At 41.3% G+C, this 26,495-nt stretch overlaps 2 protein-coding genes and 1 long non-coding RNA gene across 5 annotated transcripts; 2 read left to right on the top strand and 1 right to left on the bottom strand.

Moving 5' to 3' along the window:
* Positions 1–780: 780 nt before the first annotated feature.
* LOC144054189 (transmembrane protein 168-like) lies at positions 781–6,881 on the top strand. Its single transcript, XM_077569384.1, has 4 exons — positions 781–2,282; positions 2,366–2,508; positions 3,617–3,891; positions 5,365–6,881. Exons 1-4 carry the CDS (start codon positions 1,146–1,148, stop codon positions 5,880–5,882), a joined length of 2,073 nt encoding a protein of 690 aa, XP_077425510.1. The 5' UTR covers positions 781–1,145; the 3' UTR covers positions 5,883–6,881.
* A 963-nt stretch (positions 6,882–7,844) lies between these two features.
* Positions 7,845–11,024, top strand: LOC144053534 (uncharacterized). The gene is made up of 2 exons (XR_013294469.1): positions 7,845–8,022; positions 10,107–11,024. It is a non-coding gene; the product is annotated as an uncharacterized LOC144053534 (long non-coding RNA).
* A 1,376-nt stretch (positions 11,025–12,400) lies between these two features.
* LOC144053532 (uncharacterized) lies at positions 12,401–25,905 on the bottom strand. 3 transcript variants are annotated; one of them, XM_077568070.1, is made up of 5 exons: positions 25,707–25,905; positions 22,426–22,609; positions 18,744–18,850; positions 16,637–16,873; positions 12,401–14,355 (listed from the first exon to the last, which is right to left on the bottom strand). In XM_077568070.1, exons 2-5 carry the CDS (start codon positions 22,560–22,562, stop codon positions 13,097–13,099), a joined length of 1,740 nt encoding a protein of 579 aa, XP_077424196.1. In that variant the 5' UTR covers positions 22,563–22,609; positions 25,707–25,905; the 3' UTR covers positions 12,401–13,096. The 3 variants fall into 3 exon arrangements, with proteins under 3 accessions (XP_077424196.1, XP_077424198.1, XP_077424197.1); XM_077568072.1 differs by lacking the exon at positions 22,426–22,609; XM_077568071.1 differs by lacking the exons at positions 22,426–22,609; positions 25,707–25,905 and adding an exon at positions 19,199–19,304.
* Between the last annotated feature and the right edge of the window lie 590 nt (positions 25,906–26,495).

The following is a 26,495-nucleotide window of genomic DNA, read 5'->3' as shown; positions in this document are numbered from 1 at the left end:
ACACACATACACAAGTTATTCTTAACAGTTAACAGGAAGCCTTTCCTGTGCCTATAGACTGTAATTCATGTTCATATCGCTTTTGTTTCAATAGAGCATCACTCACAGTTAGTGGTTGTGTTATGGAGTGGTGCAGTAGTCTTCCAGTGTTTACCTGCGACTCATTTGCATGGTTTGTCATCATCAAACATTCTCAACAGTTCAGAACAATGTGTGCTCCTTGTATGGTTGTGTCTTTTATAAATGAATGTAAGTGGAAGGTGTCTGTGTTTTTCTTTTTATGGTGCAAATAAGTTTAGCTGGTATCCAAGCGATACTTATTTACACAGATCCACATTGACATAATTGATGTCCAATTTACAAATTCCAAAAGTACTTTCAATTAACTTTCGACCATCCTATGGCGTGTGGAAGCCCTTTCCCTTTTTATTTTTTAACCACACAAGAAAATAAAAACGATTTAATAAAGGAAAAAGAATAGGGTCCCCCCCACTCAAATAGGCTTTTGACGGTAAAATAATAATAATACACTCGGGGGGGGGACAAACTTTTTCTTTAGCTCACTGGCGGAAACTGGGTTCTACGAATAAATACAGCTTTGTTTTTGTTTATTTATTCATTTTTACTAAGGGCTTACTTTACTTCCATACTATCCACACTTGTATTGAATAATGATGTAATTTATTTTTCCAATACAGTACTTCAAGTAAGTTACGCCATTTTTTTTTGATTAAAACTAGCGCTTCCTGTTCGAAAATATGAGACCTTTTCGGTGCTTCGCGGCTGCCGTAGTCGACGGACGCTCAGTCATCAATCATGGCGCTTCGAAAACTTTAGACGCGTCAAAAGTTCCTGAACTGAAATGTCCGTCGACAACTGGGAGCAGGTCCGACTCTTTTCAAATCTCTTTACAGACAACTCGTCGGATATCCAATTCGGGGCGGAAAATGCCGCTCTCGTAACTTAACGACAAACGACGCTACGGTCGACCGGCGAAAGATGCTAATTTCATTTAGGCTAGCCACTTTCTCCAAGTTAGCAACGTAGCTAACCTTTGGGTCAGTGTCCCTAAATGTAGCGAAACGCCATCTTAAAACACGGGCGCGTGTATTTTGAGTGTGGTTATAGTCCGTTGTTGGCTGAAAATGCGACATTTTCTGCGGTACTGCGTCAGCCACTGCCTCCAAGCGACCATGACCCGACTTGAGGGTGTCAACGGGGAGGGGAGCGTGTGGTCGTCGGTCCGCTGCCTGGGCTACATGTCCGGCCTCAACCTGCTGGTGGCGCTGTGCTTGGGCCTCTTCGTCCGCTGGGAGGAGAGTTCCGATTCCACTCTGCTGGTCATCTTCATTCTGGCTTTGCTCGTCCTGGCGCTGGCCGGGGTGTTGTACTGCTACTGGGGCACGGAACGGCTCAGCCTCAGCCTCCTCCATCTTTGGTTCGGCTTCCTTCTGGGTCTTCTGTGTTTCGTCAACAGCCCCGACCTGAACGGTGACGTCAAGGAGCAGGTGGCCAATGGTCTGCTGCTGTCCAGCGTGACCCTGAGGGCTCTGTGGGCGCTTCTGGAGAGGATGCTGGGTTACGCCAGGCACCGGCCCGCCTTCCTCACCTCGGCCGAGCGACTCCAACTGACGGGCTTCGCCGCCGCCAGCACGGTGCTGCTCATCCAGAAAGCCCTGAGCGTCGCGGTGCTGGCCGGCGCCCTCTGCGCCGTGGTGGTGGCGCTCAGGATGAAAGCGGTTTTGGCGCTGACCAACCTGGCGTGCTTCGCCGCCATCAGCGGGGACTTCTTCGTCAAAAGCCTTCGAGTCCCGACCAACCCGTTCGCCCTGGGCTGCTTCTTCGGCCTGCTGCTGTGCGACCCGCTGCTCGACGTCTACTTCAGCGGCCTCTCCGTGACCGAGCGCTGGCAGCCCTTCCTGCGGCGGCGAGGCTTGTGGCGCCGCCTCTCCCTGCTGCCCCTGCTGCTTCTGGAGGTGACCTTCCTGGGCCTGGCGGCGCAGGTGCTCAGCCACCTGGACCGCTGGTATCTGACCATCCCGGCGTTGGCGGCCTGCGCGCTTTTCTGGGCCATCTGCCACTTGGTGTTCTTCATCAGCCTGTGGGGCTTTCACAGCAAGCTCAGCGACTGCCAGTGGGTTTGCCTGAGGCAGAGTTGCGGGACGAACGGGCTGGACAAGATCATGGCCTCCAAGGGCATGAGACACTTTTGCCTCATCTCCGAGCGCCTGTTGCGCTTCACGCTGGGCTCCACCGTGGCGCTCGCCGCTCTGTGCTGGCAGGTAAGTGACACGGATGATTCCATTGTCCTGTGGACTGTGGGATTCGTTCGAGCGAGCCGTGTGTGTGTGTGTGATGCACGCAGGCGTCCAACAGCATCTTCTTGAGCACCTTCTTGCTGGTTCTTTCTCTGGAGTCCGTCTTCCACGGCCTCTTCCATGAGCTGGGCAGCAGCCTGGGAGGAACTTGTGTGGGCTACGCCGTGGTCGTCCCCACTAACTACTGCAGGTACGATTACATGACATCATATATTAAGTATTGAATTGTTAAACGTGATCACAGAAACTAGATATTAGAAGAATATAACAAGGGCCAAATTTTTTGAATATATAGGTCTTTATTTTTTATTATCTATAAAAGAGTTGAGTACTCGTACTGACTGGTATTAGTGTGTGTGTGTGGGGGGGGGGGGGGGGGAGAATGTTGACCTAATTATGACCAACACCGAAGTGTTCCAAAAAACAAGGCTGAGGTTTTGTACCTAAAAGGTATCATTGATATTATAGTAAGAAGACTTGACACAGATCTGCTTGGGCGGATCTAATTGGCCCATATTTTACATTTATGCACATTTTTTTGATCGGCCATAATGTCACAATTCACTGATAGTTGAACAACAAACTTAGACGTACAAATAATTACAATTAATCCGTTGATTTGGATTCATTGGTGAATCAGCAAAAAAAATATTAAATTTCCATCCTTTTTTTCAAAAACAGGACATCATGATTATTAACATAAATTACATCTGCTACATGAGGAAAATGGGCAGAAATGTTGATCATTGCTTTCCAAAGTACATTTGAATAATAATAATAATAATACATTTTATTTGTAAAGTACAATTTTTAAATATAGTTGAAAATAAAGATAATCAGTCCACTTTTAATGAGGACTACAGAAATCATTTAAATTATTTAGTGTTGAAATAACTTGAGAAGCTGAAATTCTGAGAATTTGGACAATTTTTAATAAAAAAAAAGGTATCTAAACAATTCATTTAATTATCAAAATAATTAGAGATTAACTTGATAATCCATTAGTTGTTGATTAATCGATGCAAAAAAATACTAAAAAAGCTGCAAAAACTATTTTCCCACATCCACATTTACATGTGTTCTATGTATCTAGCCAAACCACGTGACTTTGCCGTACAAAAGTCCGCTAGCTTAATGCTAACACATAATGAGAAACTCCGTAAATGAGCTCACGAAACTAGCGTCATCAGCAGTGACGATAAACCTTTTAAAGACAACATACAAATTGAAGCAATCCGTCTTTGATAGAGCAACCACCAATGCTCACGTGCGTCTATTCTTTATCCTCTGCGTCGCAGTCCGGACGGGCATCCGGTCCTGCTGCCCCCCGAGCAGGTGCAGCAGCTCAACCTGCGCTCCACGGCCATGCTGAACGACATCCAGCGCTTCCTGTCACAGCACCTGATCGACACCTTCGGGTGCGACTACTCCACCGGCGGCGTCACGCTGGAGGCGCTGCAGGCCAAGCTCAAGGCCTTCATGGAGCTGCGCACCGCCGACGGCCCCCGCCACGACACCTACGTGCTCTTCTACAGCGGCCACACGCACCGCACTGGCGACTGGGCGCTGGCAGGTTGGTCGCCGTCGGCATGATGACGTCGCACCCGCTTCTGGACGGCGGAAGCGCAAGCGCTGGCGCGTAGTAAACGATGATGCAATGGCTGGCCGACATTTTCATTTGATCGTAATGGAGGCTAAAGTTGCGCTGTTAGCATTTGTCAGATTTTGAGCATTTTTTTTTGTTTTGCTTACGCAGGACCTGTCGGCACTTGTCAGTCCTGATTTTCCTGTCAGAGGTTTTGTTTGCATCCAGTCGGTTGCTTAGATACGGTCACGTCCAAAACTATTGCAACAGCGAGGTCAATTCCTTTTCGTTTACTTTCGTGTACTGTAAACGTTTGGCCTTCAGATCAAAAGATGAAATATCAGACAAAAATCCAGCTTTTATTTTGCGGCATTTACATCTAAATGCGTTCCACAACTCGGGACACGGCAACTTTTTGTTTGAAGGCATCCACTTTTTCAAGTGAGCAGAAGTATGAAATCAATTACACTGAATAACATTTAATATTTGGTTACTTGCAATACGTGCATCAAGCGTCCGACCCGATGACTGACTGTGGAATTCTTCATTTGAAACCTGACAGAAAATTGCCAGCCGCATTTGCTTAACAGTTGTCAAAACGTTTGGAATTCACCAAGTCATGTGAACATTACATATTCAAAACCCTAAAATTGGAATTGGAAATGTTAAAAATAAATAAATAAATAGTAATGAGCTGAAAAGTTTTAATGTTGTACTGTTAAAATATGTCTAAAAATATAGAAATTAGAAGTGAAAAGACACTTTTTATTTGAAATTGGGGGGGGGGGGGGTTAAAGTAGGAAAAAATAGGCTGAAAAGTGTCAAGTTGGAACGATTAGAATTCAAGTGGAAATTAGAGGGAAAATCCCTTTTAAAAAATTGGGTGCTTTTATTTTGAAATAATGAAAGAAAGAAATAAGATTAACTGTTTAAAAATGGAATGGTTTTCATTTGCCCCCCCTATAATTGTGGCCTTTTATTTTGAAATAAGGGGAAAAAATAACTAAGATTGAGCTGAACCGTTTCAAGTTACAATGTGTAGAATTTGTCCAAAAATGCGAAAATTATTGGGGAAAATATATATTTTTTAATTTTTGAGTTTTATTTTTACATTTGGGTGAGGCGGTTAAATAGAAATGAGTTGAAAATTGTAAAGTTGAATGGTTAGAATTTGTCAAAAACATTGAAAATTACAGGGAAAAAATTTAAACTTTGGATTTTGGGCTTTTCTTTTAAAATTTTGCACACCAAAAAAAGTTAAATAGTGTTTAGCCAAACATTTTATCGTTGAATCGGTAAAATGTCAATTTTAAGCTTTTAATTCAACATTTAGAAAAATAATTATTGTAATAGGAATGAGCTAAATTGTTTCAAATTGTAGCAGCATGTAAATAAATGTTGAAAACAAGCCGTTCTTAAACGTGTTGCAGTTGAACAGAATTTTCCGTGCGTCCTTTGAAGGCAGAGACACGCTCGGTCTGGACCAGCTGCTGGACTGGTGGCGTGAGAAGAACGGCGCCTTCCGCTCCCGCCTCATCCTGGTGCTGGACTGCGACCACTCGCTGGCCACGGCGAAGGCGGCGCGCCACGTGGACGGCGTCCACGTGGCCGTGCAGGGCGCCGCCGCCTCTCCGCAGCGCGGCGACTTCCTCTCGCACTGGGTGGCGTACAACTGCGACGGGGACGGCGGCGTGCCCTGGTCGCGGCGGGGCGGGGCGCCGGTCGCCGTCTACGGCGTGTCCCGCCGCTGGGCCGACTACGCGCTGCACCTGCCCACTGGCGCCGACCTCAACGACCACTGGAGGGCGTACTTCCCCCGCGTGAGCCACCCGGTGGTCCGCTTGGCGCTGTGGTGCGGCGGCCTCAGCCTGCTGTGGCCCTGCGCCGCCTGCCTCAGGTGCCTCAAGAGGGTCAAACTGAACTGGTTTCCTCCAGCCGTACTGGACACCGGACAAGGCTTCAAACTGGTCCGGTCTTAGGCGGGCTGGCGGCCATTTTGTTACATCGGCAGCTCTTCTTCTTAGCAACCAGCAGCCATTTTGTTACTGAGCACAAAATAAAAATGTTTGCGATGCCGTCACTTTTCTGTGCCGCTTATCCTCTTTAACGTCGCATGAGTTGAATGCAAACGCGGGTGCGAGAGGCGTAGTACATCGTGGACCGAAAATTACGTGCACGCTATTTAATCATTAATGGATTCCGACATCCATTAGACGTTCTACTTGCCCAAAAGTCAGCTGAGACTTTGTGAACCCTAATGAGGTTAAGCGATGTACAAAACGGATGGATGTGATTGCACAAGTCGGAGCGGTGATACGAGTTTGCACTTGTTTGTTTTTTGTTTACAGTGTTTGACAAATGTATTAGACCAGAAGACAGCATTTCAGTAAGCTCTCAAAGTTCAAATATTTTGAACAGAAATGAGGGATTTCATACTTTTTTTATAAATATATATATATATATAGCGAATCAACCACTCAGACAAAATTTGAAAATTGCCATCATAATAAAAAAAATGTGTATTCATTCTCATGAAACTATTTTTATATTAAAACTCATTTGGGTTCAAGAGCAAACTGGATTGTCATTGTGGTCCAATAAATATGTTAAGCACTGTATTTTGTTGTTGGCATTGCAAATTTCCGATGTGCCTTTTTTTTCACTGTGATGATACCAAAGGTTTGGTCTTTTTTTTTCTCTAAGCAATCTTACACCAAAGTGCTTTATTGACGCTGCAAAGACCTTAAACCAGCCTTTTTAAAGAAAATTTTTTTTTCAGAAAATGTTTTGATATTTTTTATTCCCCTCTTGTTTATGCATACGCTTGATTTTCATGCTAAGAATGTTTTCCAATAGTGAAAGAGGAATTTTAACTATGCACAGACAGATGCTTCACTTGGAAACGTGTTCATTATTTCTATTGTTCACGTGTCCGAATGCGTTTGTTTATAACTCCATTAATAAAACTTTGAAACTGACCTGTCTTTTTAAATAAAATTTTTAATCAGTGTTGCTCATAGTAGTAATGCACCTTCAACCTTGGCGATCAAGTGTGAGTAAAGCGATTTGAGTGAAACTTCAGGCAATGTTCAAGACGAGAGAGCATTTGCGTTCGTTATCAACAGTCCGGTAGAAATTTGGGCAGTTACACCCTAACACTGGGTTACAATATGTAATTGATCATTTAACTCATTAAAAGGGACAGTGTACTTTTGCGTGTTCAAATAAATCAGAATTGAGATCGCATGGAGTTTTCCTTGCAAGGATTTATTAAGAGCTCTTAAAACACAGGAAAAAAGCTTACATTCGAAAAGTGATGATAAGCTCCCAGTGTGTAGAAAATATGGAAACTTGCACTGTCTTTATACTAGTAGAAAAAGTTCTCTCCGATAGTGTTTTTAATAAGCAGGCACAAGATACTGACATGCTCATCTCAGCTCCGGAGAAATGATGTGGACAGGCTTTGACCTTGGACCTTCAGTTTTTATGACCAAATGACTAATGACAAGAGACTCTGACAACTTTTAAAACATAAACGTTCTTGTCTCAAGAGATGGTGAGGAGTAAGAAGAGGTTCAAATGAAGTTCACAAAATCATTATCACATTGTTATTCATTTAACTACACATGGTTATATCACATCTATATACCTATAACTAAATTCAAAAACAGTAAAAATATAAATTGAAAAAGTTAAATGTCAACAGCATGAACACGAAAAAGTAAGTAATCTGACTTGCAACAGAACCTTTGCTCAGCATAATTGTGATTAGAACGTTTAAACATATACCGTGGTGTGGCCTACTGCCATGAAAGTATGGTGAGATTTTCATATAATTGCCTCGTTAATCTGAACTGTGGAAAACAACATTAGAATTGAGCTAATTGCTGTTAGCATGACGACAGAAGTGGACGTCCAGACAGGAAGCGGCAGTCTGACGATGTTGTCACATCAGCTGGATGGCAGTTGACACACATGCCACGCCTCCAGCCACTTGACTCGGCGCAGGTCGTGAACTTGGTAGTTGTACACCATCAGATGGACGTCGTTGAAGGTCATGTGGAAAGCGTCAGCGACACACCGGATGACAATCTGGACCGCAACAAGACAGCAGTGTCAGTAAGTACTCAAACGTACAGTTTCTAATGGTGGTACGCCCTGAAATTCAGACAGACGATGTTAGCGGTGAGTCAAAGTCAAAGGAAAAAAAAAAAAAAAAAAAAGCTGAATACTGCTTCATGTCAGAAAGCTATTAAAAAAAAAAAGAAGCTGAATACTGCTTCATATCAGAAAGCTATGGAACCGTCACCAAAAGTGAGGTGGACATCTTTACTTTTACACTTTAACCTCTATATAATATTACTAAAATAAATTGAAGTGAAGATTGCCGTTTTCTGACATTAAGCGACATTTAGCTTTTTATGCTTTGTTGGACGCCATGTTGAAGGTGTCCACTCTGACCTCATTAAAAGAGCAGAGTCATTGAAGCGTAACAAAAAAAAAAAACGATGCAGTCTCTGAGGTCTGTGGAAGAGTCTTCTTGCTTTTATGTTTTCACCCTGAAGCTCTGATAGCAAAGATGTGTCTCTGTAATCAAAAAATGAATGACTCCCTTCCAAGCGGCAATCCTTGAGAAAGATGTTGAAGCTCCTGATCAGAATTTATCGCAATTACAGCAGGATCCTGATAATACTATTTTTATTTGAAACCATTTGTAAAAAGAAAGTATGGGTGGGCCACTCAAATGTTACCATTGGTTAGAATTCTTACAATTTCCAAAATAACTAATTTCAGGAATATCAAGCACTCAATTCTCACCCTAATGGATAGATATACTGTGGAGGAGAGAGCAAACATTGTGGAAGCATTTTTTTGAATCAAAATCGGTAACGTTCCCTAAACGATCCTTGCTTGAATACGTTGACATCGTCGCGACGTTTTCACGTTATTTTATGTCTCTGTGGCGAAAATGCCAGTTTTCGTCTATACACATAAATTGTCGCGCAAGCCACCGGTAATACTCGGGGTAAACAAATATGACATCATAGCAAAGAACCACGTTTGTAGTGAGTCGACGACCGACTACTTGTTGTCTTTTATTGACTGTAGAAAGTTAAAAGCGGAAACGACGTCTATTCACGTTGTCCGTGTGTAAACGGGAGTAACGGGTTATCTCAAAGGTTTCAGAAACCGGAATTTTGACCTAATCCCGAATATTGACCGCGTGTAAACGTAGTCATAGAGGTAGGCCGAGGTCCGCCATCAACACTGAGACCGTGAAACACCGTCTCAAGGAATCGCCAACAAAATCGAGCAAATGTTTGTCACTGGAGACTGTTGAGATTGTCAGTGTTCGGTTTGTGCCAATAAATTGAGCTAGCCAAATAGCATAAATATGTCAGCATTGTACAGTCCGGTCAACGGTTCCATTTTTCCACTCTAGTACTCCACAATTACGCTTAGAGCGCAACACTGGCTAGTCGCTAGTCATGTGTTTTTGAACGAAATTAATCCGTCACATGAATTGTTTTAAATTGTCTATTTCTGAATGCACAGCTTTGGTAAGTGGGCAGAAATGACGTTATCAAGAACGAGTCATCATCAAATCGACTTTAACCCTGGAGAACCCAAGAACCCTTTTCTTCTTTGGAAAATTATGAATTATACATTAAATGACTGCTATAAATTCACTGAACACCAAAATATATATTTTTTTAAATTTTAAACCTTTATTCCCTAATTTAGGATTAGGGCGAAATTTGACCCTTTGGGATTTAGGGGTATCATTTCGAAAAATCTGAATAACAAAAACTGTCAGTAAACTATTTAGAATTTAACAAAAAAAAAAAAAAATTTTACCATCTGATGGTTTGCTGAGAAGATGGTTTTGTTTGGATTGATTTCCAGCTCAACAAAACAGCATGTTTGTTGCCAGCCATCTTGTCACCACCACTCTGGCTCATGTAAGTGCAATATTTATCCACTAGATGGCCCCATGCAGGGGTCAGAAGTGGCACTCTGGACTTTGGAAGTTACATTTGTAAAAAATAAAAAAAATAAAATAAAAGGTCTTTGTTATTTGAGTAGCAGAATTTATAGGGGCCAAATTTGACCCCGTGGGTTCTCCAGGGTTAATGAATTTAATGATCCTATAGTCAGGATGTGTGCGTTGTCAAAATACGGTGCAGGTTTTTCCTCTGCAGGAACAAAGACATGTCAACGCTCTGCCAGTCAGCCACGTCTTCTGATAAGGTCCCCTCAGGAAGCAGTTGTTCGTTAACCATCCACGTGTAGGCGCTCCTCTTTCTTTTATTTGTCTATCCTGAACGGGAGCAGCTGCCATCCAACTGAAACAAACAGTCACATTTGATTGTCCTCAGCCAGAGTGCGGCAGCCTGAGATGAAAGTGAGTGACGAGTCGGGCCCGCCCGGCACCGCACATGCTCATTCTTTAATCGTGATCAAGTACTGCCAACACTGGAAAATGTCAATTCCAAAGGCTGCTCAGCGTCAGATGGGAGCGTCAGCGTCTCCCGTCTCTACGCCATCTGACAGCGTGAATAACGGCAGCTACTTGTAAAGCTCCAAACTAAACAGCCTCAAATGTACCACAGACTTCGTGTCCTTCTGCTTCACCCATAAGAGCCCCGGACTGATTTATTGAATTTACTTATAAGTATATAGGTGCCATATAACTGTGTGTATTTTAATGAATAACACTGATAATGATTGTGTGAAATATATTGGACTTTTTACTCCCTTTCCAGCTCTTGAGATAAGAATGTGTATGTTTTAAAGGTAGTCAAGTTCTCATGCCATTACTCATTATGTCGTAAAAACTGAAGGTCCAAGTTCAAAGCCTGTCTACATAATTTCTTGGAGGCTGGTGGGGAGTTTAGATAATCTCATCAGTATCATCATGTCTGCTTATTAAGAACACTACTTCTTTGTCAAGCCTAAGGGCGGGAGTATTCTTTTTTCAAGTATAAAGCAACTGCATGTTTTCATATTCGTCACACACTTAAAGACTTGAGGCTTAAACATCACCTTCGAATGTAAGCCATTCTCCTGTGTCTTTAAGAGCTCTTAAATAAACTCCTTGAGGGAACTTTTTCATACGATCTCAATTCTGCAATTTATTTGAACACGCAAAAGATTACACTTAATAAAGTAATCAAATAATGCCTTCAATCTCCAACTTAAGTAAATATCGCACTCTATGAGTCCCGACTAAATGTGCAACTTCGACTGACAGGCGAACTTCGGTTTAAGTAATAGATTCCATGGCTCTATGGGCAATCATAACTTTTAATTTGTAAAATAGCAGTCGCTAAATCACTAAGTCGCTCCGGGTCACGTCCACTTCCATTCAACAATCATTTCCTTCCACAGTCACGTGATCACGTGACGTCATAGGACACGCACTGACCTGCCGCCTCTTGCCTACCATGGTAACAATTTAAATGGCTAATGGAAATAGGCTGTTCCTCTCCAGACATTTCACAGAGGGCCGATGCGAGACATACGAGATCATTTGTGCTTGAAAGTCAATCAATTAAACTTTATTTATATAGCACCTTTCATACATTAAAATGCAACTCAATGTGCCGAACAATGAAAACATCTATAGTACAATAAACTAGTTAACAAATGGCGCCCTCGTGTGGTCAACAGAAGGATAACATCAGCAGGAAGAAAAAAAACAGCAGTGATTACTCGATGCACTGTCATCTCTCCACTTATTCGATGCCTTGACAAATGCACGCAAGCACACTCATAAAAAAAAACTGATGAAAATATACTCCAAATTGCCGAAAACTGGTCGAGGGTCTCTGAAGGAAAACAAACGGCAATGGCCATTACCGGAAATGCGGTGCATTACGAGATTTTCCCGAAATACGTCACAGCTCTTTGTGCATTGAGTCAATTAAAGAAAAAGTCCAGACCACCATTCACATATAGAAAAGTTTTTTTTTTGTTTTAAAGCAAACGTTTTCAGGAAGGAGACAATCTTGCATTCGATTGACAATTCCGTGATTTTGCACATATCCAAAATAAAAACTTTTTTCCCCCATTCATTTCATTTAATTTGTTCATTGATTTAAGGCCGCAATTCACATCAACAATATATCAATTTTTCCAGACAATACTCAACTAAACCTAGCCTGAAAAGGAGTTGGAGGAAGAAAAACCTATTAAGTCCCACTCACAATCTCATCAATATCAAGCTTTGAAAACAAATTTAGCTATTTTCCTGCAAATAATAATAATAATAAAATCCCTTCATAAGTGGAGTAAGCACATTCACTGTCACTAGATTTCAAGAATATTAAATTTGGGATCGTAAAACAAGACAGAAAGGGGCAAATGAAGCTTTGCTAATAATGGCAAAACAGTTTATTGATAGATGTAGATTTATTAAATGCAGACCTTTGTTTTTGATTTATTGTAAGAAAATGGAATTGAAAATTTGAAAGTCGTGAGTGTGAGCACGTCGTTGAGATAAAGGCATGCGAAGAGCAGTACTTTATTCAGGATCATAATCAGGTACACTTTTTCATCTCACCACAATGAATCAAAGTTTCTCCCGAATTGACAACACTTGTCCACACAATACAAATAGAGCACAAAAATGGAGATCATTTAAAACCACTGTCATTGTAATGACCTTTCATGCATATTAAACATGGAAAATGTATTATAAAAAAATATATAAGGCACAGTGTAGAGCTGTCAGAATTAATCAATTAATCGACAACTACTGTAATAATCGACTAATTGTTTGGAGCCATTTTTTTCTCCAACCCCACCTTTTTTTTCTTTTTAAATCACTATACGAATATGAAGTATGAAATAAACACCAATAATAAACAATAATCAGGGGGGAAATCCTTTTGTAATACAGTGTTATGCAAAATTCCAATGAATCTGATGAATCGATTCTAAAACTATTTGATCGTGACAGCACAGCACAGCGCTAATGAACGGACATTTACAAGTAAACATGTCGGATTATAGCCGTCAGATAGTTTTCATCTGCAGCCCCTTGTCAGGTTGATGTAACATTTTAAATATGAATTTAAATGACAAAATAGGGTAAGTCAAGAGTAAGACACACAGCACAAGTACACGGATCATTGGAAATTTCTGCACCATTTTAAATGTAAATTCATAAATGAGATCATATCAAGCTTCATTCATCTCTGCTATTCTCACCAGAACACTCGTGCCTCTCAGCTTCAGCCTTACTTGGGAATCTTTGACAACAAAGTGAGCAGGTAAAAGGCTTCTCGCCAGTGTGGATTCTTGTGTGTATTTTTAAGTTTTCCTTGCGAGCAAAATTTTGACCACAAACTGAACAGGCAAAAGGCTTCTCTCCTGTGTGGGTTCTTGTGTGTTTTTTTAAGCTTCCCTTCTCACCAAAAACTTGACCACAAACTGAGCAGGCAAAAGGCTTCTCGCCAGTGTGGGTTCTCGTGTGTATTTTTACGCTATCCTTGCGAGCAAAATTTTGACCACAAACTGAACAGGCAAAAGGCTTCTCTCCAGTGTGGGTTCTCATGTGCCTTGCTAAGTGTCCCTTCTGAGCAAATTTTTGACCACAAACTGAACAGACAACAGGCTTCTCGCCAGTGTGGGTTCTTGTGTGTATTTTTAAGCTTAGCTTGTGAGCAAAAGTTTGACCACAAACTGAACAGGCAAAAGGCTTCTCTCCAGTGTGGATTCTTGTGTGTATTTTTACGTTTTCCTTCTTAGCAAAAGTTTGACCACAAACTGAGCAGGCAAAAGGCTTCTCTCCAGTGTGGGTTCTCATGTGAATTACTAAGTGTCCCTTCTCAGCAAAAACTTGACCACAAACTGAACAGGCAAAAGGCTTCTCGCCAGTGTGGATTCTTGTGTGTATTTTTAAGTTTTCCTTGCGAGCAAAAGTTTGACCACAAACTGAACAGGCAAAAGGTTTCTCACCAGTGTGGCCAATCAAATGGGTTCTCAAATGACACTTGTAGCCAAAAGTTTTCCCACACTGAGAACATTTCCAACGTTTGCTGTCAGTGTGACATGTCACATCACCGTCAAACTGTTCATAGTCACTAGTGTGAAGAGAGTGTGACGCGTCTTCACCGTCTGACATTGGAGGTAACCGATTGTCTGCTTGGTCCTCATCATCTTCTGTTGTTGTTTGTTGTCTTGAGCTGCTGCTTGGAAGCTCCGCCCCTTTGTTCTCTTCATATTGACATTCATCTTCAGTCTTCAAATGGACAGCAGTCACGGGCAACTCTGTGAAATGCTCCTCCTCTTTAATGTATGGCGGCAGCCGCTCCTCTTTTTTTATGTTGGGAGGCTGTGGCTGCTCCTCTTCTTTAACTTGAAGAGGCTGCAAGTCCTCCTCCTCTTTCACACCAGGGAACTCTGGCTCCCTCCGCTCAGGACAACGATATTTTTCACTGACGTCTGCGGGACACAAGATACACATGGTTTCATTAAGTCAATTTATTGCGATGTTATGTATTTCATATTTAAGATTATCACTTGGGCCAAATCCGTGAAAGAATAACAAATCTGGCGAATGTTACGTATTGTCTCAGTCTTCATTTTGTTCCAGAAATCACTTAGCATAACTTTGTAACCCTGATTGTTCCGGATATAATAAAACAATTTTTATGTACAAACATTAGGGATGAAAACACCAACCACTGTGTGGACTCCAGTAGTCCCAGGAGAGGAGCTACAATACATAATTTACATTTAAAAAATCTAATAACCAAAATAGCCTTAGTAGCTACTCAAACGGCTTGTATTTACGTGTAATAATAATTTTAAGCAATTACATCATTACAAGAGCTCAAGCCGTTAAAATTACGGCTCTGGGTGATCTAATTAGTCGTTTTAAAATTCTGATAACATAGTATTAAAGCGACTCCTGTTCTTTTTCAGTGGATTAAAGATTTAGGTTTAGCGAGTTTTACATCACATCAACAGTGCGCTCCGCTAAAGTCTCCCCGCACCGGAAGGTTGGGTGCACTCGTACGTCGAATGCGGAACTGATTTGTGCATATAGTCCATGGCGACTGAGGAAAAACTGTAATTGTACGTAACAAAGTGCCCGGATGAAGATTCCTTTCAAAAATAAATACGGACATATTGTTGAAAAGTATGAATTAAACAAGTGACAAACCCGCTCTATTCAACACAACTCGAGGCTGCTTGTAAACAGCGTCCAGTAGTTGACGTTGAAGCTGGTTCTCCTCTTCGTACTTGGCTTTCGTTCTTGCGCACATTTCCACACGAAGTCACGACACTTTACGCACACATTTGACGGCCGTATCCTTTTTGGCGGCTAGCAAGCTAAGCTAAGCTAGGCTACCATAAACAGGGCCGAGAGATTTCGACGAGCACTGTCTGATATGATTTAATCAGACACGAAATGTAGCAATTATGTTTGACTTCAATAAAGAAGTGACGGAGGCACAGTGTCGATGTTTAAGTCCGTTCAGTACGAATTCAGGATGAATTATGTAAATAAGCGTGTGCGGCTATGTGAATGCAGCCTGGAATGGACTAATACTTTCTGTCACCGTCACGTGAACTCTACGGCAACCACATTTGGACGAATCTCATGTAACGAAATATATTATTAAAAAATAAAAATCTAAAATAACATGTTTAATTCTATATTCATATAGAGAGTAAATATAAATAAATCTTCAAACTCCATTTGGACTATTAAGAAACATGTTTAGTTCCTGTATATCCTCAATAAATATGAATAAAGCCAATAGCGTTATTTTTCAGTTTTTAGGGAGGAATAAAACGCATTATATTAAAAGAACCCAGCTAGTTAAGGAATATGACAAGGATGGTGTGAAAGCTCCATAATTTAAATCGATGATTGGTATATTTAGAGTGAATTGGATTAAGTCTTGTTTGTCACAGCCCAATTCTATGTGGTACCACATCCTTAGATCTTTGTTTAAAAAGATTGGTTGTTTGGATTTTGTGCTGAAATGTGATTTTGATGTGAGCAGAGTCCCCATAAAGTTGTCTAATTATGATAAACAAATTCTTTGTTGTTTTTTTTTTTTTGGGGGGGGGGGGGGGGGTTAATGATATTTGCTCATAATTTTTCTGCAAATGCATGTAATCAGATCTCTTATTTGAACGTATTATGTGTTATGTATGAACACACTGATGCATTTGCAGCATTCACAACGTTGAAAATCAAAATCCATGCACAGTACAGTAAAAAATACTGTATACCATTATTATACTAGTAATAACCTGTATTATATATGCAGTGTAAAGCATTCCTTATATTATTGAAGGAGAGGAGGAAGGTGTGTTTGTACTCGGACTGGTCCGTTCAAAAAAAAAAAATATATATATATTTTGGCGACTCAACCCCACACATGGATCACTTTGATCTATGGAAAGGTTTTTCACCAGTGTGTGTTCTTTTGTTCATTGCTAAAGTTGACTTTTGAGAGAATTTTTTGCCCCAATCTGAGCAGGAAAAAGGTTTTGCCCCAGTGTGTGTTGTGTGCGCTTTCAAACTCCATTTTGAGCCCAACCCCCCCCCCCCCCTTTTTTTATTACTGAAAATGAATATCAGCTTCAAATATCGGTTATCACCCAACTAATAATCGGTATCGACCCTGAAAAAAACATATCGGCCTATCTTTAGACCTTATGTCATTATTTCTTGCTTGCGGTGGTCGCCAGTGGTTTGCATCACCTTCTGTCTCCATGTGTTGAGGAGTTGAGCTGCTGCTTGGAGGCTCCGCCCCTCTGTCCTCCTCACTCTCACCCATGACTTCATCGTTACTCTTAAAAGGGGCAAAGGTCAGTAGTGTCTTGGTGACATCATCCTCAAACGCCTCCTCTTTGACGAAAAGGGGCTCTTCTTCCTCCTGTTTCACAAGAGGAGACTTCACCTCCTGTTCGTCAGGACGAAGATATTCCTCATGGACGTCTGCAGGACACAAGAAGACAAACACACATTTGTCATGTGGCATAGGAAAGGGGTGAAGATTTTATTGATGTGTTGTTCTAATAACTTATTGCCAATTTGTCATGTTGGTTTTGTCAAAGGCAGCTTCATGGATGACAGAACCAGCCTGGGAGAGCGTGAGCAGCGTGGATGTGCTTCAACACAGGGCAAGGCTCTAGATCAGGGGTGGCCAAGTTCGGTCCTCGAGAGCCACTATCCAGCCTGCCTGTTTTCCATGTTTCTCTCCACTAACACACCTGATTCATGATCAGGATCGTTGTCAGGCTTCTGCAAAGCTTGCTGATGAGCTGATCATTAGATTCAGCTGCGCTGAAGGAGGGAAACATGGAAAACAGGCTGGATTGTGGCCCTCGAGGACCGAACTTGCCCACCCCTGCTCTAGATGGTGACATGATGTCATTTGTAGGGCAACAGGTTACATAATTTCTTCGCAATAAAGGTATAGACATTAAGAAAGAAGACAGTGAAACTTTTAATCCAGGTGTGCCTGACCTCAGTAACCATCAGTTTGTCCAATCATGAAAGACAGGAACTGAAGGAGTGGCATTGAGTTCAGGAAGTAGTGGATTTGTGCAAAGAGCCCATAGTGTACATTCAAAACAGTTATGTAGCTTGTGGGGTGCCCCAGGGATCAATTCTGGGGCCAGTACTTTTTCTCCTGTATGTAAATGATGTTACAACTATTTTGAAATTGTTTAAATGCATTTTGCTTGCATATGACACCACTTTATTTTATGCCGGGTAAAAATATGTATAATGTATTACAAGTAATAGAGAAAGAGTTTAAGAATATTAGGAAGTGGTTCAACGCCAACATACTGTCTATTTATAAATATTTGTGGAACCAGATTCATGATTTTCAGTTGTAGAAATTACGGATGCACGATAATGCTATTTTCAACCGATACCAATAAACCAATAATTTAGAAAGTGCCGATGCTGATAACTGAGGATTAAGCACATAATTGTTTGCAAAATTAACTTGAATACAAATATACTTTCGAGTCATACTGTAAGTGTAACATGAACATTGAAACATTGTGTAAAGCGCCGTGAAGCTGAATTTTTTTGATATCTCTGCTTCAAAGATAACCAGTAACCAAAACAAAACAGTCATGTTTGAAAAATGCAACAGAAAACTGCGAGGGTAACATTTTGGGGAGACACAATAAAGAAAGCCGACACTGACGACTGCCACGTCGCCATGATGCATCTTCTGCCAAGACGACATTATCGGCGGATTTCTTGATTATCTGGTTTACCTGTATGACGTCAAATTGGTTTAAAATTGCCGCTAATTATCGGCTGACTTTGCATTTCTCAAACTGTCCAGGAGATGGTGACAGCGTGGCGTCTGAAAACGAGGTTGCGTTGTTATTTCATCCATCAATACAAAGAGACTGTAAAACATCTAATATTTGGATCAAACTTAAAGCCACCTTATATCTAGAACTACTCCCACCACTCAGTACTTCGAAAAATATTCTAAAATCAACCATAAAGCAACAATGAAAGTTTTTAACTTGATGCCTTATTTACTAAGTTGTCTTCTTGTCAATGGTGTGGCGAATTATTATTATTATTTTTTTTACTGAAGACCTTGTCTTGTAAACAGTACTGTATTATTATTATCATCATTATTATTAATATTATTAAGATAGGAGATAAAGGCTATAAGGACAACGTGTTGACTGTATTTTCATTCATGGGGTCAGCACTTCATTAACAAGCTACTGAATTAAACCTGTCAATTGACATACAAATCCTATGGGTTAGGGTTAGGGTTATTTTACCCTAAGAGGCCATTTTACAATTATAAAACCTCTTTCACCTTGGCTGTTGGCAGACTGGAACGATAAGTTGATGCCACACTCTCTGCAGAACTTGCCTTTCTTCTCCAAATCATCATAGGAACACCTGGGACACCGCATCGTGACACTTTTCGGAGTTATGCAGAGGGTGGTGGAGGGAGACAGAAAAATAATTAATAAAACCTGCAAGTAGCAATGAATAGGCCTCGCGTTGGAGTGTGTGTGTGACTGCTTGCAGCGTGCTGTCGTGTGCCCCCCCCCCCCTCTGCTGCTCAGCGCTGAGTTTTAACAGTTAAATTATAAAAACAAGTAACACTCACTATACATAACAATCACTATTCATATAGCCTTTTTTAAGCTGACGTCCTGTTAAATTTCGTCACGAATAATTATGGTGCAACATAGTGGACGACGTGACGTAAATCAAAGTGACACGTCCTCTCTCAGCAGGTTGAGGTTAATATTGTTAGATTACCTGTTTTTGTAATCTTTTGCGTGTTGAGATCTCGTGAAGAGGGTCCTTGCCAGGTTTTTTAATTAGAACCTTCTGATGAAGGCATGGTGCTGTCCAAATGTGTGTGTGTGTGTGTGTCTCAGCACAGGAGTTTTATTAGAAAAAAAAGGCCTCTCAAGCCAAGATAGCATATTGGGAGGGCCCAATATGCTATCTTGTCCTTGAAGTGTCAAAAACCGGATTTCTAAGGAACAGAAACTAGACTTCTTAGATAAATAAAAGAAACATTTTAAGTTTCTCATATCTGTTGTTGCCATTCTTTGTGACACATGCTGGTAATTCCAGGCTTATAACATAGTGTTGAAATATTTTGTCCAAGCCACTTGTATGCATGGGCTGCCCTCCAGAGTAAGATTTGGACATTTGGACAAATCTCATGTAACAAAATCTAAAATAACACGTTTAATTCTATATTCATATAGAGAGTAAAAATAAATAAATCTACAAACTCCATCTGGACGATTAAGAAACACAGGGTTAATGAATTTAACGATCCTATAGTCCGGATGTGTGCGTTGTCAATAGTGATGTGCCCAACTGTGCCGAGGCGCCGATGAGTGTGCCGAGTAAACCGGAAAAAAAATCTGCAAAGCGCGCATCGAGACATTTCAAGCATGCATTATTGTGATCTTTCACAATAATGCATGCTTGAAATGTCTTCATTTCTCAGGTCAGAATTGAAGGAGCAAAACATTACATGTGCATTTCTCAGGGCAATTTGTACAAATGGCAAAAGATCATGGTGCCCCTGTGTTGGGTCTGATATTACAGATCCCCTTAGTTACCGACCGTGCACAAAGGAAAAACGAGGCACGTAAACGAAAGTTTGATCTGGGTATTCTGTTCCGTCTTCATCAATAATGGTCAGTGGTTCGGTAAAGTAATGGATGGCTGGTCTACCTCCCACTCCTATGACCATTATTGTGCTTTTTGACAATTTGACACCTGTTGGTAGATCAGTGATCACGGAGGATTGTGCTCCTGAATCCACAATGAATTTCAATGTTTTAGTAAATGGCCCTAAGCCTAGTTTTCTTACTGCTGGGTCAATAGAGGACATCTGGCTAAACAGGACTGTCAGGTCAAGCACCTCGACGATCGTTCTGGTGTCATCAGGGTTTTCATCACTTGACCTTTCCTGCTCGCGTCATTCGGTTGGATCCCAGTGGTCAGATTTTGGGGTCTCAATTTTTTGTTTGGAGCGGCAATCTCGGGCGAAGTGGCCGTACTTGCCACAATTGTGGCACACATCCTGTCTGGTGGCTGGTCGGCCTCTTCCTCTTCCGCGTCCACGTCCTCTACCCCGATTGGGTTGGTTTTGGTAGTAAATTGGTCCAGAAGGTGGAGGAGAGGCATGTTGAAAAAATGTGTGCATGGCATTGAAGACTGACGATTGCGCTTTTTGTCTTTTTAGGTCTTCAGCGTGTGAGGCCCAAGCTACGAGATCATTCACCGGGGCAGTTCTCCAGGTGTGGTAATGTTTCTTGATAAAATTGACTGTACCGTCCACTAGTCCATCCAGGAATGTTGCCCGCAGTAATGTTTGGTATGTGCTTTGTGCCTCAGTGCTTTCTTCGATGCCACCATGTAGTTTCAGTACGTCTTGGAGGCGGTCCACATATTTTTGTGCGCTTTCTTCAGGTTCTTGGCGGCATTGGCGGACTTTAGTTAAATCAGGTGGTTTCTTGAACACTGCGATGGCTCTTTCTAAAAGAGTATTTAGGGCGTTGTCTAGTTCTTGGCCTGGTTGGTAGACCTGGCCTCGTTGGTTGGCTGGAGCAAAGGCTCCTTGGAATCTTCCGACTCGATGTCCTGCGGTCAGACGTAGGACGCTTAGTAATTCATTGCCATTGAGGTGATAGGATCCATGTAGTTCTCTAATTGCAGCTGCCCATTTTTCAACGTTATCTTCAATGGGAGGAACTGATGCGCATGCGGCTACTTTTTCTTCTTCAGTCCATGGGCGATAGAGCAGCAAGGTCTGTGGATGGGCGGGTTGGCCAGGGTTTGGCATTCCATAAACTGGGTTGGCTACAGCTACCGTGGGATATGCTGCCACCTGCTGGATGTCTGGGTATAATTTTGTTGTTGCAGCCAGGACGTCTGCTGTTGGTTTGTTTGATCTTGTACGGCTTCCAATAGGAGGGGAGGCTCCGTCCCCAAAACTCGTGGAGGTGGAGTTTGGGGAGGAGGTAGACGGGGCAGGCGGTTCCCGCTGTTGGTTGACGTTTACTTCCTCTTCTGGATCATTTTGCTGTTGCACTTCAGCTGGTGCATTTCCGTTGTCTCTTCGCCTGGCGCCTGTTTCTTCCATTGGTCTTATCTTCATCTGGTACATTTTTCTTTCTGTCTTTTCCTTTTTTCTTTTCTCACTTTCCAAAATGCTTTCTGCCCTCATTTTACACTGTTTTATCCACACTTCAACAGCACGTAGTTGTGCTTCCAATTTTTCTACATTCTTTCCCTTTTTAATCTTCTTTGCTCTTTTCTCCACTAAACTTTTCTTAACTTCCTCTTTGTTCCTGACATCTCTCAAAGACGGGTTAAAATCATACTTGGTCACCCAGGATTCCAGATACTTGCACGCATTAGCGTCAAAGCTTGCAATAAACTTAACATCCTGGTGTTGTTCTATTTCTTTTCTCAATGACTGGCCCATTGTTTCTACTCCGGAGCGGGCAGCAGTTACTCCCTTTCCTTATCACATACACACACACACAAACACACACACTCACGCACACACTCTTTTCTGTGGTGCACCATTTTCTAATTTAAAACCATGTTTTGTGTTTTAGGCGATTATTTTTAATCGCAGTCAGTTCTGTTCTGACCTGATAAATCTTAGTTATATTGAACACAGATATTTTGGTAAACAATGAGTGGGGAGGTGTAAATTATTACGTATTTACGGCAACGTTTAATTTCCTCTACCCGGGCACCCGAAAACTACACTTTTATTTAACAAGTTAAAAACTAGTCAATAAAAGTATTATGGATCTCATCTAATAAAACCGTGATCCCTTTGATGCCCGGATCATATATACCATGGGTTTTTCTATCTTCACGGGCCAACGCCCAAGCGCTTTGCTTTTACTCCCCACTTTTCTATTTTATGTTACTTCTACAGTATATTTAGTGTTCCTTTTTCAAACTTTTGTGTAAATCGTGATAATTAAACAGCATAATACCTGTTAGTCCTCGGTGCCGGTCTGGTTCGCAGGACCCGGTGTCCAGGCGAACGGCCGGGGCCGGAGCGGGGAGACCCGTCCCGCAAGGGGAGACGCTGTTGACAGATTCTCGGTGTCCTCGGTTCGGCGGCGGTCATCCGTCCAGATGCAGGTCCCGGGTTTCGGCACCAGTTAAATGTTGAGTCTGATATTACAGATCCCCTTAGTTACCGACCGTGCACAAAGGAAAAAGGAGGCAGAAGCTGCTTTTTTGTCTTAATGCAACCGCGGCTGGGAGAGAAGAGGAGACGCGAGACCTTAACTCACGCTCGGCTCCGTCCGACTCTCTCTCCTCCCCCGGCCACCTCGTCGCTTTTATTACAGTTAAGTTTCAGTTTCGTTTCATATAAACATGGTTAAGTTTCTGTTTTCATATGTCATGGAAAAATACAAAACATTTGAGAAAGTTGAGCGGCGCCTCTAAACGACAGTTGATAATATAAAAACATAAAAATATATACAGGATATTCTTTAAAATACACATAATGTTAAGACTACTGTTTTAAGCAACTTCACAGACTGCCTTTGCTTTTAAAAACTATCACTGAGAATATCATCATATCTAACTAATGTGATTACTAAGTTAACACATAAATAATGTTGAAGAGTTCAAATTTCATGAACAAATAATTGTATCATGACCAAATGAAAAGTAATTCATATTAGAGCATACCACAAATGTCTTTGTTATAGCAGAAGATGTTATCTGTCGGAGTCATGTGCATACACAATGAACTACAAAAAAAACAAAAAAAAAAAACGTTTTTTTTTTGGGGGGGAGATAAAAAAAGCGGAATTCCGCGAATTAGCGGAAAAATCACATCCCTGAAATATGTATACCTGCAGGCACTTCAAGTAAAGGCAATAGAGTTTGCTTTTGTCCTTTTCCTCTCAAATGTGGCACTGCTCGACAGCCTGCAGGTGCTGCTGCAGATAATCTTTCACATCATCGAAACTGTGAGGAAGTGACATTCATGACATGGTTAAGCAGGTCAAACACTTACCGATAACAGCGACAACTTTGAGCACTTTCCTTCTCGTGATCAAAGTCAGCACTGTCCAGTTTTTTGGTTCCTTCTAAAAGATGAGCTTAATTTGTTATCGTGTGGTGTGAGTGATTTTTCTCCTGCTATCTGCATTACCCGGGACGATAATCATAAATAATAAGCTCGCTTAATATTCATCATCATACATCCTTATGTGTAATGGTGGTAACCATCAATTTGGCCGGAACTAACTCCTTGATTGTGACGTGAAAGACAATAGCCAATCAGGAGCAAGTGAGGTAAAGCATGCACGGTTGCCAGACACAAATACGGAGAACATCAATAACATGTCTTGCATTCCATTAGCCACAACAGAATAAAAAATGGCCAAGAGAAGTGCTTATAGCTGAAATGTACTACTTTCTGGCACCTCACCTGTACTTGAAAGATATTATAACATTTTTAATACCTAATTTCATATATCAACTATTGTTACACATTATGAACATTTTTATTCTTCACATTAACCTTGTCGAAATGTTTTGTGTCCTGAGCAGAGCAGATGATGTCGACCTCGTATGGTCTGGCCTTAAGCTGGGTCATATTATTTAGTCTAAAAAAGTTCCTTCTCAGCGCTTTGTGCGAAAACACATTTCGGTCTTGAAAACAAAATTTGCTTTGAAATAACACACACACACACTTTTACTTTCTCCATCGGTCACGGCCACCGTAAATTTGGTTCAACTTGTTTGTGAGATTTTGCTATGGGAAAATCCTTCAACTATATAACACATTCTGTCTCAAAAACATCCACCTGACCTTGTTTACGCCATCTGCTCACGGAAAAGTACCAGAGAGTATGTTTAGTCTACAAATGAAAAGGAGGAGGTCTTTTTAACTATAAGAAGCTATTGTACACGTAGAAGAGGACATTTGACGCTCTGAATCCCACGGTTGACAGTTCCATTTAGTGCAAATATTTTATTCTTTTGTTCCCCCAAACTGAATGTGATCTCAATGTCATCTGAACCTTTCATTGAATTCTGCGGTGTGTTTGCCAATACTGCTAACAAAAACAAACACAAAACACTATCTGAAGATGTATAAGATAATATTTAGTTCAATCAAGTGTTCATTTTCATGCATGTGTACAGTATAGCGTGGTTACAGCATTTAACAGAGTATGTTGTACTATTTGAGGAAATATGATCGTGGATCTTGGAAAGCCCTAACCTGAATGCATTACACTTGGGCACCATTGTTCATATGAACAGTTATCCAGCGCAAATGTGGCACACATTTAGCTAGTTAGCTATGCCTACATCCTGAAAATGCATCTTCTCTTTGGCTAGTCTGCTGGTGTAGCCACTTTAGAGTGCCTTGTTGTTAGCTGTGAGTGTGCATTCAAACATGGCAGTGTTGTCACAACATTTTTCCCGTGGTGTGTTATATTTTAGAACTTATTTTCATTTAGCTGGGGCTTTAAATTGTACCTCATGTTGTGAAGTCAAATTAATTAATTGGTCTTTAAAAAAAAAAAAAAAAATCCACTTTCACCAACCGTAAGTCCTCAGAGGGAACAGCAGGGGTAAAGTCATCAACGGCCTGCTTACAGCGGGGACAGACATACATCTGACAGGGGACCAAGCACTTTTGGATGCATGCGGCACAGAAGATGTGCTTGCAGGGCAGACAGACGGGATCTTGTGGGTCTCCTCGACACAGTAAGCACCACGGGACAGAAAGAATTGCCAATTTATTGACTTTTTTTTTTTCCGAAGGGAATTTTTTTTTTTTTTCGAGGCGCAAATTAAATAAAAAACGTTTTGACTTTGACGGGAATGAAACCAGAGGTACCCGAGTGGCAGGTGATAATTTTACCACTGAACAACCAATGTTTGGTTGTAAAGCTTATGTAAATAGGCTTTACCTTTTTTACTTTATTCAATTGAAGATTTCAACTTTATTCAATAGAAACAGTATATGTAATATGATTAGTGTACCCATTTGGCTATAGCATTATACAATCAAATTGCATTTTTATTTAAAAATGCTTTCTCTACAGGTCCAGTGCTTAGTGTGTGCTAGTGAACTGAAGTATCATGGGAATACTTCCTCCATGATAAGGCACTTCACTGCCAAGCATGGAGCTGCTGTTAACCAGGGGGACACAAATCAAGGTATGCTATATGTATTATGCTATTTATTAAGTAGACACACAATATGATATGACTGTATCACGAAAAACAACGCTACCTTCAAAGTGTAGACTCTGTTTCCCTTCTCGTCGTGGTAATATTGCAAGAACATGGCGAGGGTCAGCAAAAGACAAAAACAACAAAAACAAAACGCTGTTATTTTAGTCCGTAAAGTGTGAACTGCACCACGTTTGGAGAAAATTGAATAAAAGAGCGAATGTCCGGTTTAAAGACTGTAGGCGCTAAGCATTCTGGGAAAGTGAGTTTCTTACACCTGACCCTCACTTGGTTCTATGGGAATGATCACTGAAAGGAAATATTCTTTTTCACTGTTGTACAATATTGTTTTACACTCTCATATTAAAATACAAAGGGTTTTGTGATGCAAACAAATGGGAACAAGATACATCATGGGAAAACACTATTACATACTGTATTTTCAAAAAGGGAAGTAAAACAACTGAGATCTGTATAAGGTTGCATTAGGATGCACGCACTATTATAACTAGGAATATGGCTGAATTCAAAATTAACTCTTTCACTGCCACTGACGTTAAATGACGTCAAGTAAAAACCTACGGAGGGCTGCCAATGACGTTAAATAACGTCATCCAATTTTTTATTTTTATTTTTTGAAACGGGTGCTGGCAAGCCTTCCGGAGCTTTTGTGAAAGTTTCAAGGAGGTCTGTTGTGCCTAATGACTATTTTTGGCCCCTAGAAGGCAGCGATGACTCTCTTTTGACAAGATCGGGTGGGCGTCAGTAGAGGCGGAGCTAGAGCGTCGAGCAGGAGATGAGAATGAAAGAGAAAGGAAAAATGGCGACCGTTTGCGAGGAGCTCACGCCC

This window comes from Vanacampus margaritifer, chromosome 6, assembly GCF_051991255.1.
Source record: "Vanacampus margaritifer isolate UIUO_Vmar chromosome 6, RoL_Vmar_1.0, whole genome shotgun sequence".
Classification (NCBI taxonomy): Eukaryota; Metazoa; Chordata; class Actinopteri; order Syngnathiformes; family Syngnathidae; genus Vanacampus; species Vanacampus margaritifer.
Note: the sequence above shows the minus strand (reverse complement) of the source record. Positions and strands in the feature narration are given on the sequence as shown.

What these genes read in the sequence shown, in the direction of transcription:
- LOC144053532 (XM_077568070.1), bottom strand. Translation starts at nt 22,562, where the DNA reads ATGACCGCCGCCGAACCGAGGACACCGAGAATCTGTCAACAGCGTCTC. An exon ending in CCAGTCTGCCAACAGCCAAG is followed by an intron (nt 16,874 to 18,743) that starts GTGAAAGAGGTT and finishes TGTGTCCTGCAG; the next exon opens with ACGTCCATGAGGAATATCTT. An exon ending in TCAACACATGGAGACAGAAG is followed by an intron (nt 14,356 to 16,636) that starts GTGATGCAAACC and finishes TGTGTCCCGCAG; the next exon opens with ACGTCAGTGAAAAATATCGT.
- LOC144054189 (XM_077569384.1), top strand. Translation starts at nt 1,146, where the DNA reads ATGCGACATTTTCTGCGGTACTGCGTCAGCCACTGCCTCCAAGCGACC. An exon ending in TCGCCGCTCTGTGCTGGCAG is followed by an intron (nt 2,283 to 2,365) that starts GTAAGTGACACG and finishes TGATGCACGCAG; the next exon opens with GCGTCCAACAGCATCTTCTT. An exon ending in TGGCGACTGGGCGCTGGCAG is followed by an intron (nt 3,892 to 5,364) that starts GTTGGTCGCCGT and finishes CGTCCTTTGAAG; the next exon opens with GCAGAGACACGCTCGGTCTG.